The sequence below is a fragment of the Pteropus medius genome, unplaced genomic scaffold, assembly GCF_902729225.1.
Source record: "Pteropus medius unplaced genomic scaffold, Ma_sr-lr_union100, whole genome shotgun sequence".
NCBI classification, from domain to species: Eukaryota; Metazoa; Chordata; class Mammalia; order Chiroptera; family Pteropodidae; genus Pteropus; species Pteropus medius.
The window spans coordinates 21,816,804-21,828,518 of NW_024350319.1; the positions used below are offsets into that span (position 1 = coordinate 21,816,804).

At 53.7% G+C, this 11,715-nt stretch overlaps 1 protein-coding gene across 2 annotated transcripts; it reads right to left on the minus strand.

Moving 5' to 3' along the window:
• Positions 1-260: 260 nt before the first annotated feature.
• Positions 261-11,312, minus strand: GFI1 (growth factor independent 1 transcriptional repressor). 2 transcript variants are annotated; one of them, XM_039838842.1, is made up of 7 exons: positions 11,121-11,312; positions 8,475-8,689; positions 7,985-8,167; positions 5,650-6,122; positions 5,391-5,528; positions 3,986-4,151; positions 261-1,681 (listed from the first exon to the last, which is right to left on the minus strand). In XM_039838842.1, the coding sequence occupies exons 2-7, from the start codon at positions 8,587-8,589 to the stop codon at positions 1,503-1,505; spliced, it is 1,254 nt and encodes a 417-aa protein (XP_039694776.1). In that variant the 5' UTR covers positions 8,590-8,689; positions 11,121-11,312; the 3' UTR covers positions 261-1,502. The 2 variants fall into 2 exon arrangements, with proteins under 2 accessions (XP_039694776.1, XP_039694777.1); XM_039838843.1 differs by lacking the exon at positions 11,121-11,312 and adding an exon at positions 9,535-10,463.
• Positions 11,313-11,715: the final 403 nt, after the last annotated feature.

Here is an 11,715-nt window from a genome sequence, read left to right on the forward strand (position 1 = left end):
AACCTATGTACAATCGGGACCATCAGGGACTCTCCAAGGTAGGAGCTTAGTTTTGTACACCTAATTTTTCTGTTAAGAACTAAGGATCTCTAAGAAATAGAAAAAAAAAAAAACATGAAAAGCAGAGAAACTAAATTTTATTCTCTTCTGGATGTTGGCTCATCTGCTTTACTTCTATAGTTTCTTTCAGTGCCAACTCCTTCTACAGACTAAAACAAAGGTCTTTCACAAATTCCCTGCCTAAATAAAAAAGCAATATGTAAGAGTCTTAATACTTTATTAACTTAAAACATCACTCTAATAAATATGTATTAACAAACATAATACACCTCAGAAAATCTAAAAACATTTACAAACCTCATCAAAGGAAAATACCACTTTTTTGTCCTCTACGGTACACATGGAGGGTCAAAGAGTTGAAGACAGAGACTTCATTCCTACATGCCTGCTAGCTTATACATCTTTTAAAAATCAGCTTGACAACAAAAAACTGAATATACACACAAATCTTTTAAGTATCTGTTCAGCTATTCTTTGTTTATCTTTGATAAAATCCAAACGGGTCAGAAGGAAATGTTCAAGATTCTGTTTTGTCTTCTTGAAATTCTTTTGGAGGGAAAGAACAGACTCAGACACTTGGAAGTACGACTATTAGCTTTTGAAAGGCAAAGGTAGAGGCTGTGGCCTTAATCTCTGGCTCCCCAGTACCCAGCATAGGGCCTGGTACCATGGTTACTGGTGATCAACAAACATTTGCTGAGTGAATGGGTAGTATTTTGTCCAAAGGCATTGCTCTGTGCTTCTACCTCCTCTGATGAAACCTTCAAAGGTCTCCTGGAGGCCTCTAATCTCCTCTCATCACCAAATCCACTTTTCTTCAGCATCTTCTTGGGGCAGGCTCTACAGTGTATCTTGTAATTTCAAAAGTATGAAACCACTTCCCTAAATCATTTCTGAACCAGTCTTTAAGTGGGAGAAACAATTCCTCCAAGATTTACAGGCAGCACCCAACAGAAAGGGGTCAACAGACCTCCCAAAAGGAAAAAAATAAAAATAACACTCATTCTTCATTCTAGATAAAAACATTAGCATGTGTCTACCTTGTAAATGGTGATTCCTCCTCTTCCACACAAGTATCTGGGGTGGGTCAGGAGGGAAGAAACCTGAAGGACCTTCCTGTCTGTGGAGCAGGGCTGGGAATGTGAAGGACTGTGGGGCCCAAGGTTTTAACTGATCCCCTCTTGGGTTTGAGTCTTCAGGTAGAGAGGAGCCCATTCGGCACGTCCAAAGCCCAGTGAGTCATTTGGTTCCCACTTTAGGAAGAACTTTGAAAAAGCAATCTATCCCCTCTGTCAGCTGCAGGAAGTAAGGTGAAGGGGTACACCCTAGTGGGATCTGCAGACTGGACTAGGAGGCCTGAGAAGTCAGAAGTGAGTGGTGGCATGTGGGGAGGCTACCCTCCCTAGTGTTGTGTAATTGCTGCTTGCAGCCAGCCAGGGCTCTCATTTTAGCCCATGCTGTGTCTCCCGGTGCCGCCTGAGGTCCACTTTTCTCTGGAAGCCCTTCCCACACAGGTCACAGCCGAAGGGCTTGAAGCCTGTGTGCTTGCGGCTGTGGGTGATGAGGTTGGAGCTCTGGCTGAATGCCTTGCCGCACACCTGGCACTTGTGGGGCTTCTCACCTGCAGGGATGGAAGGGTGGAGGAGGAAGTATGAGTCTGTGATGAAGCTAGAGGGGATTCTCTGTGACCCACATGCTCTCAACAGCAGCTGGCTACATTACAGTCTAAGGCCTTCAAGCAACTTGGAGGGTGACCTGTTGCAGTGCAAGTCTCAGAAAGCCATGGGTGCACCAGGTGAAAGGGAGACTTTCTGAGTGGGGGTTCCCAGCCAAAAGGCCTCAAACCGTTTCCTGCTAAGCGGAAACAGAGCAAAGGCCACGTGCCCTCCTCAGGCTCGCAGCTGAATCCACCCCGGGAAGACTCTCCTGACTTTAGAAGCTGAAAGCTCCACAGCAGATGTTCAACAGGAGGGGTGGGGGTGGGGGCTGTCCTTCAAACCATGTGACTCTGTTCTAATTCAGAGGAAGTTTTCAAATCTGAGTTTCCAAGTGGGTGTTGGTTTGCATGGACCAGTGAGCCTGTCTTCTTTCTTGCTCTTGAAGGACAATAGAATGCATCTGAAGCATTAATATTTCTCAAAATCTTATTTTTAAAAATTCACATGTGGGCCACAAAGTATTTCTTAAGGTAGCTGATATTTTTCTATCTTGATTTTACTTTCTTTTTCATGAGGTTAATCACAAGATTCTTTATATACCAGCAACTCTTCACCATAGATTAATAAATAACAGATAGAAAAGATTTTGTCTTCTTCCATTCCCAATTCACAAGTTGCTTAACATGGCATCATAGTCAAGGCTTGGCCTTGGAAAAAATGCAAAATAGATGAAGTTTATTTTTGAGGAACCCTCTGTCCATCTTGCTGCACCTCTTTCTGTCTTCATGCTTCAGATTTCCTTGATAAGAAACCACCCATCAAAACTTATCCTAACCCTTAGGGTCAAACAAATCTGAGAAATGAATTCTAGCTATAATGTAAATGTTTGATAAGGGCTTAATGTTTCATTCAGTCAAGAACCTACTTACATTTTGATAAGCATCTGGAATACCTTTACTCAAAAGGAGTGAGTTACATGGAAATTTCAGGCAAGAAGGTATGATTAAAGGAGAATATTTTCCTGGGTTTTCTGATGGGGGCATCTACCTTGCCCAAACATATTTAAATATGAATGGTAAGTGTTTGGAATACACTGTAATTTGTTTTTAATCAGTATTCATATTCTGAAATAAAATAGTCAGAATTCTGGGTCTTGTGTATATGTCTTGTTGACTATTAAAGAGAGTGCTCCTGGCATTAAAAATGCCACCCACACACAATCGAAACATTAATAAAGAGTCCAGGATTTGGAAGCTAGAGCATTTCATGGCCCTATGATTTACTCTTGGTTTGAACTTTAGTAAATTATTCTCTTCGAGTTTCAGAATGGTAATTGTAGTTCCTTCTACTTTATGGGATGGCAGTAAGGATCTAATGAAGCGATATACTTGAAAGCACTTTGTAAATCATAAAGCATTATAATAGGTAAAGAATTATCATTATTATGGCGCAAACTTGTTGATATTTTGAAGAGGGCAATAAGTGAAGAGAAGCTTTCTATATCTGTCAACCCCCGTGACTTTGAAAATAGAATACAATAAATGGTGGTCAAGAGCACAGACACTGAATTTAAGTCCTGGCCCTGCCACTTGCTAGCAATGTGACCCTCAGCAGGCTACCTAACCCTTTTGTACCTTGCTTTCTTCATCATATAAAATGGGAATAAGGAATAGTCTCTACCTTACAGCACTGTTGTAAGCATAAAATGAGAATGCATTTAAAAAGTGCTTAGCAGTGTTTAGTAATATTTACCATTTCCCCCCTCAATCAGAATAAGCTCTCAGACTCTTAAAATGCAGTCAAGATGGCACACATAAGTCCCTCCCCAAAAATGCAGGGGAGAAGCCCTAGAGAAAGTCCTCAATCCCCAGATAAACATTTAGGACAACACTCTGAGAGGACCCTGGGGCTTCATATTTCACCCAGAGCAGGCAGCAGTTGGAGCAGCTGCTAAACTACAGGAAAATTGCCTTTGCAAGGGATCCTGCAGCTGACCTGCTGCTGAGTGGTTCTTCAGATGCAATCTCAAATCAAGGCCCCTCTGGAGAGAACCATATATATAAATGAACCTAAGAGAATCTGCATCCTTGTTTTCTTTAACACACTGCAAAGATTAACTCCATCTGGAAAGCTTCATCCACCACTCATTCTGGGGCCAGAACATCACAGAGAAGTTGAATTACATTGGCCTCAGGGGGAAGAACAATGTCCCCATGGTCCCCATCCCTCACTGGGTGTTTTCTACAAGCCAAGGGCCTTCAGCTCACCAGTGTGGATGAAGGTATGTTTCTTCATGTCTGACTTCTGATGGAACCTCTTGCCACAGTACTGACAGGGGTAAGGCCGGGTGTCTGAGTGGATGAGCAGGTGTGTGGACAGCGTTGATGATCTCTTGAAGCTCTTGCCACAAATCTTACAGTCAAAGCTCCGCTCCTATTGAAAAATGTGTCATTCTTACTGCAATCATCTATGCCAGCAGTCCCCAACCTTTCTGGCACCAGGGACCAGTTCTATGAGAATCTAATGCCTGATGATCTGAGGTGGAGCTGAGGCGGTGGTACTAGTGCTGGGGAGCGGCTGCAAATACAGATGAAGCTTCGCTTGCTCACCACTCACCTCCTGCTATGCGACTCGGTTCCTAACAGGCCACAGACTGGTATTGGGGAACCTGGGGGTTGGGGACCCCTGACCTAGGCTAACATTCTCCTCGTCACTAACTTGAATCTAAAATCCCAAGCGTGGCCTTTCTCTTCCTTCAGACTTTTCAAAGAGCCTGCTCCATTATCCTTTCTCCCCTCATTTATTTCCAACCTCCACCCTCCCCACTCTTATCCTCTTCCCCTTTAACACTTTTGCTACCCAAACACTTTTTACCCACAACCCTCCACACCCCATGGCAAAACTGTATCACCACCCTGTTTTTTTAACACCCGTTTACAAACACTTCTCCACCCTCTTCCACAGGAGGCTTAGACCTCAGTCACTTGAGTTGCCCCCCACCCTCCAGCCTCCAGCCTGTGTAGCTGTTGAGGAGATGGGAGAATACTCTTTTTGGTAAATACGTCTCTGTGAGTAAGCCTTCTCCTGTCATAGTTATTTGGGTACTTATTTGCTTATCCACACTGTCTCTCAGCTAAACTGTAATCTCCACATGGGCATCCTGTCAGGGACCTGATGTGTTATAGGATTCTCATATGCCTAGCACCTGGAAGTTGGGCAACAAATATTTTGAATGAATGAAAGACTAGCAGGACAAATATGCCACTAGATGCTTTAAATAAGCTGAGATCCCTCCTTTTCAGTCGTGGAGGGGTTAATGCTGATGAAATGACAGCCATTTGGTGAAAAGCTGAGGAAAAGAAATGGATATATCAGTAGCAAGAGTGCGTACAAACCCTCCTCAAACCCAAAGCAACGATCAGGATCACGGTTCTGGAGGTTCGCAATGATGTGGCATCAAATTCTAGGGCTGCCTGGAGGCCTGAGCCGACCACCACTCACCTTTCCCTACACACCTACATCTGGGCAAGGGAACAAAGTGGAAGAGACTGGAGCAGTCCAGGGAAGTCCAAGGCGAAAGCCACAAGGCGAAGAGCTGCGGGTGCTGCACAGAGAAGCTTAAGATCGCTGAAAGCGAAAACCTGAGCAGGGCTGCAAGCGCTTCCAGCTTACCTGAGAGTGCACGGCTTTGTGCTGCTCCAGGCTCACCGCGTGCCCGAAGGTCTTGCCGCATATCTCGCATGCAAAGGGTCTGGTGCCACTGTGAGACCTGCGCACGTGCACCTCGAGCCCGTGCGGTGTGGAGAATACCTAAGGCGGGTGGGGCCGGGGAGAAGGCGGCTGAGAATGGCCGATGGGTGCGGACGCTGGCTGGGCGTGTGCCAGGGACACGGGTGCAGGGCTGGCCAAGCCCGGGACGCGGAAGCCTCACCTTGCTGCACTTGATGCACTTGTAGGAGCCGCCGCCCAGCAGCAAGCGAGTGCACAGCAGATCAGACTCCACCTTGACTCCGGAGCCCTTGTCCGCGTGCCGTCCGTGGCTGCGCTCGGAGTACAGCCCACCCGCTGCAGCCACTGGCCGATCGTATAGCCCGGCCGCCCCTGGCCCGAAGTCGCCGTAGAGCCCCAGGCCCGCACCGCCTCCTGCGCTGCCTCCCCCTGGGGCCCCTGACCCGGCGCCGCCCGCCCGCTCCGGGCGGTACAGCGCCGCAGGGTGGCCTGGCTCCTGGGTGCGCTCGCAGAAGAGGCTCAGGCTGGCGCCGCGCTCCAGTGCCGCGCACGGCCTGTAGCTCTGCACCAGGTGCCGCAGGTCAGACCCCGCCAGGCCGCTCCACGAGTACTGCTTAAAGGGCAGGGAGAAGGGCTGAGCTTCGTCCAGCGACGGGCACATTGACTTCTCTGAGGCTGCGGAGACACAAGAAGGTGTCTGGTCAGGCTTAAGACTGCAAGTCAGGTGCCACCCGGCTGCGTCTGCCAGTCGGGTGTTTGGGGCTGCCAGGCACCCAGCACTGTGGAGCACTCCGTGTGCCAGGTGCCGCACTAGGTGCCTGGATAAAACACGAGCCTTGTCCCTGAGGCCTCGAGGGCCACTGGAGGCCGCAAGCAGCAAACATAATTAAAATGACATCCATCCCGAGCAGAGATCGGTAAATTCTGTGCCAGGGCAAGGGAAGCGCAGGTCGTTAAGAGGGTCTTTTCTGGTGGTGCCATAGAGAAAGGCGCGCCACACTGTCTGTGGTTAATAACTGCACTGAGCTGAGCTGTGACGGAGGAGAAGGTGGCCACGGTTCGAGACCTGGACAGCAATCGTGGGCAGGGGACCCACAGCAGGCGCTCTGCGGCCCAAATGTGTTCCCACTCCGTTCCTTTTCTTTCCCAAGATCGAAAAGGAGGGAAGGAGAGGACCAATAAAATGCGGCCCAGCCCACCAGAGCCCACCTGAAATAAAGGGGGGAGGGGAAGGCGTTAACATTACTTAAAGTTATTAAGTGTTCACCTCCCCGCCACTCCTCCCACCCCCTGCCCCATGCCAGTAGCAAAGGGGCAGCGGGAAGGGGGCCTGGGGCTTCAACTGCCTGCCAAATATTCCCCATTCCCATCATAGCTTGACAAGAAAAAAAAAAAAACAACACCCGAATTTCTTAGAGAATAATTCACAATTAAGGTTTAGCCACTAACAGTAAGGGGAATAGCTTTCCGAATTCAGGGCCTTCTGCACCTCCACCCCACGTGATTTTTGCTAGAACCAGATGACCAACATATACTTTCTCTAAATGCATACAGGTTTACAAATCCGTTCACACACATCGCAGCCTCCAGTCGAGACTAGCCACTTCGCCAAGAGGCTGCACCCTGAGTTTCCGTCCGAGAGAGATGCGGGCGGCGCCGAGTCCTTTAGGGGTGGTGTCCCGCACAGCCAAGAACCCCCGGGTCACTAGCTCCCAGACACATTCGCTGGAGTTACGCTTTAGCCAAGCCAACGCACTGAGTGCAGGATGAGGTTGGGGGTGTCTTTCAAAACTAGTAAATGTCATCTGGGAACAACTGGCCCTTGGCAGATCTGGCTGGTCTGCACTCTCCTTTCCCCGGCCCGACCCCGAGACTCAATCCCCACACAACGTGAAAAATCACTCAGTTTTCGCAAAACTCGACTACTGGCTGGAAATGAAACCAGACAGCTGGTCCCCCAACTTGAGCCAACCAGGCAGAACGAAAAATGAAATGGGCCCCCAATCCACGCCCGCGAAGAGCCAGAGGAGCGGGGCTGAGATTTTCGTCCCGGACGGGTCCCACTGGCTGGGCGCCCCATGCGCTGCCAGGTCCCACGCCGCGGGAGCGAGCGTAATTTTTAAAGGCAATGACTGGTTTCTTTCAGAGTGGCCAGGTTTCCGTTTGTTTGAGACTCGGGGCTCTGGATTCTTTGTTAACAGCTCTGGCCAGAAAACGAAATATCGACTTTGCTTCGGGTTGAAATCACTCATTTATTTTCTCCCACGCATCGGCTCCGCGCAAACGAATTAGTTCGGGATGAACAGCCTGGGTCCCGCTGCCTCGGATTCAAGCAGCAGACCCCGAAAACAGGCTGTTACAGTCCCAGAGAAGCCAAATGCCTCTCCACCGGGCCCCTTACCCCCAGGAAAACGCTCCCCCCTCTCTGAAAATTTCTCCACCATTCATTTAGTACATCTGCGCCCAAAGCCGCGCGGGTTCATTCCTCGCCGAGGGGTCCCTGGCGCTTGGGCCCTAGAGCTTCAACGAGTTCCTACCTGGAGACACAGAGGGCGACGGAGGCCTCCAGAAGTCCTCAAATTCCGAGCTCCGATCGCAGACGCTGCCCTCGCAGCTGCCAGGGGACACGGAGGCTCTGTCGCGGGCCTCCGTCAGCTGCAACTCGGGGGACAAACGGCCCCTGGGCTCCGCCTTCGCCCCGCCTGCGTTCGAGGTGCTGTCTGCGGAGAGGAGGCAGAATAGGGGCTCAGGCTGGGCCTGGTTGGGCCCAATGGTTCTAAAGTGGCGCCCCCCAGACCATGGCACCCAGTGTTCTCATCTCTCCCCAGACCTTCCCGGATCCGAGGGCGAGAGCAGAGAGGCCTTGGCACCTTGGCGACAAGCCCGGAAGAAACCAGACGGTAGGAAACAAAACAGGCAGCAAAGGGGGCGTCGGGCCTCTCTTCCCGGTTCCTGGGGAATGGCGTGGCAGGGCGCAGAGTCTACGTTCCCGGGAGCAGCCCCGCCCGGCCCGCGCGCGCCCCGCACCTGCTCCGCCTGGCGCCAGCACATTCTCCAGGCGGAGAGAATAGTCGGGTCCCGGGGAGCGCGGCTGGTGGTAACTGTGAGCCTTCTTGCTCTTGACAAGGAACGAACGCGGCATGATGGTCGGGCGCGCTCCCCACTCTGCTCCAAGGGTCCCTGGAGCCGCTGTCACCCCACCGTTACCCCGAGTTCTTGCTCAGCCCCAGCCAGGCAGAGACCTGCGAGAGGAGAACCGGGTGGAAACGCGAGTCAGCACGCTCCGAGCCCGGGACTGGATAGTCGGGCGGAGATAGAGCTCTGGCCGGGGAGGAGCGAGAAAGGCCCGCGGGAGGAGGGGCCTGGCCCCGCTGCGCCACGCTCACCAGGTGGCACTCGGACAGGTGGTGCGAGCCCGCCGCTGCCGCCGCCACAGCTCAGCGGCAATCGTGGTCTGGAGGCCGGGGCTCAGGCCTCTTCCTTCTGCTCTGCCCACTCCCCTCGGCTCCTCCCCTTCCCCAGCAAAACTCGCTCCCGCAATCAAACTCTTAGAAGAGCCAGAGCCCGCAACGCTCCAGTTACTCCAATTCGACCATTCACTGCATGCCTGGCTTTGCTTTCGGGCTGGGAAAGAGGTCGGGGACCCATGGATACATTTAGGGCCAGGGGATGTATCAGTGGTCCGGGACCTGAAATAGGCAAGGAGCCAACCCCTCCGAGAACTGGCTACAGACTGGAGTGAAAAGAAGGCAGAGGCGGGGCGCACTAGGCAGGCTGAGGGGTGGGGTCCGGTGGACAACACCAGAGAGACTGAGGGCAGCGAAGGCAGGAGAAAGAAAGCCGGAAGGCAGGACAAGAGGTGAGGTGGGGGCGGAGAGAGTGGCAGAAGACCGACCCCAGCCCAGGCAGGAACTCGCATCCCCATGATCTTGTTCCGCCCACGGTCATGCCCCATGCGGGGGAAAAAGTTGGCCCGGAGACGCAGGTGCGGTGGGAGCAGGCAGGATCCAGGACGAGACACCCCAGGCCATGGAGACCTAATTTCGGAAACCAAGTCCCAGGCAAAAACACTTTCCTTTTTGCTCACCAACAACCTTGTCTTGGGGAAGTCGAGCCCGATCTGCGCGCGCTGGCGGGGAAACGCGCGGCGTTCCGGAGAACCCAGTTTAGCGGACGCAGGAGAACGCACGCTGCTCTGGCAGCAGCCAGAGAGCCGGGGTCCCGGCGCGGGGTTGGGAGAGAGCTAGCTACCCGCTACGTCGCTCTCATTAACCCCCAATCAGTTCACCTAATCCCAGGGTCGAAACCTGAGCCCGGCGGGGAGGCGGGGCAGTGCCTCCTGCTCTCCTCGTCTCTCAGGGGGCGGGACCAGGAGGGTGAGGAGGTCTAAGGAAAACAGCCTTCTTCCCGGGGCGACGACGATGGGGCCCGGGTTCACTTGCGAGCTGCAGGCTCTTCGGGCATCAGCTCTACGAGGTCTTGGCTAGTTCAGAAACAAGGGCGCTGGGGACCCTGGACCAGGGCAGGACCCCTTGTCCTTGGGCTTCGTGCGACGTAGACTACCAGATTTGGAGTCGCGCGGATCTTAAGGCAGGATGCAGGACAGTCTACATCTGCCGGTTGGCGCTCCGGGCTCAAAACGAGTTCCAGCGGACTCGTTCTCTGAAGGGCATTCCACGCCCCCCCACTGTGTCTCCTTCTCCTGGGGAGTAGGGACAAGCTTGGGAGAAAAGACGGCTGGGACATGTAGCGGAGCCCAGAGCTACGTCTCCCGGTCCTAAGTGCCAGAAGGCCCCTGGGGTGAGGGTGCCTCAGATGGGACTTCAGGAGGCTTCGGGGTGTTTGGGCTGCCCTAGGGCTTAGTCCTGCCGCTTCAGTTTTCCTTGCGGCGCGGCATGAGCCACCCCTTCGGCCGTATAATTCGACACTACGAACGCAAAAATCAATTCCTTAAACAACCCTAAAACTCAGAGGAAAGGAAAACGGGTGGAAAGGTCCCGGGGGCCCTGCTGAGCCTTGAGTACGAGTTGGCGCGGAGCTGGACCAGAGTTGGGGGCGGGGGCACGGGGGAAACTGTCCGCGCCCGCGCTGAGTCTGGACTGGCTAGGACAGCGCGGGATCGAGCGGACGCGGTGGCACCTTCCCGACTCGGGCAACAGCCCCGCGCCACTCTCCCATCCTGGCTGGCTCTGTGGGTTCCTGGGAGGGTGGGGTGGGTAGCAGGGTGGTAGGGCAGAGGGCTGAGCGCGTGGGAAGGCGACCTCGAGTAGCAGCTGGCGGCCGGGGGGCGGGGCGGCCTTCTCCGCGCACGCGGGCCCGCAGGGCCTCTGTTCATGGTCAGGGCCTGGGAAGGCGGGAGCTGGAGGCGCTGAGGGAGCTGACTCTTGAGCCCAGCTGCCGCCGCCTCCCCACCAGATGTTTCCTTCCCGAGTGGGTCCCGCTCTCTTGCAGAACTACCAAATGGCCTGGCGCGCGTCCCCTGCGTCAGATCCCAGCCCCACCGTGCGGGTCGCGCCAGGACCCAGCGGATACAGTTCTTCGTGCTCCCGCACAGAGACTCGCCGCGGGTAGGAACCCAGCAGCGCCCTCTGGTCGCCCCCGCAGTGCCAGTGCCCAGCTAGTTTCCGCCGCCCCCGCCAGGAGGGAGGCGCAGAACAGGAGCAGCGGACCTACCTGCGGGGTCAGGGCGCGGACACTGCGCTCTGAGAGTTTCCAAACTGAGTTGCTTTCGGGACAGACCGCTCTCTCTGTCTCCTTCTCTCTCTCTCTTTTTTAATCTCCTTCCGAGCTCAGCCCCCAAAACCACAAGCTTCACTTCCTGAGCGTTAAGGAGTAGCTCGCTTAGCCCGCTCAGACATGCTCCCCACCCCCCTCCCCTAGTCCGGAGGCTGGGCGCGTTCCTCTGTGCAAGGGGCTAGGAGGCAGATAGGAGGCCCAGCCTTTCCAGCCATCTTCCACGACGGTCCTAACCCGGTTTTTCTCTGTAGAAAGGCGTGGGGCGGGAAGGGGGAGACCTGAAGGGCCCAGACACTAGAAATGACTCGAAAGAAAATGAACTGTTCTTGACTCTTGTGAGACTTCCACAGCGAGAAGCCACAGATTCAGGACACAGATTGACTGGAGCGCCGGGAGTGAGAGCGCCCTGCTCCGAGGAGGCCTCTCCGCCCATCTGGTCCGGGACAATCCCCCCAGCCCCCGACCTCGCCTCCTGCTTGGGTTGCGCCGCCCCCGGGTCGGGACAGTGAATCACCCGCCCGCGGTGCCGCCG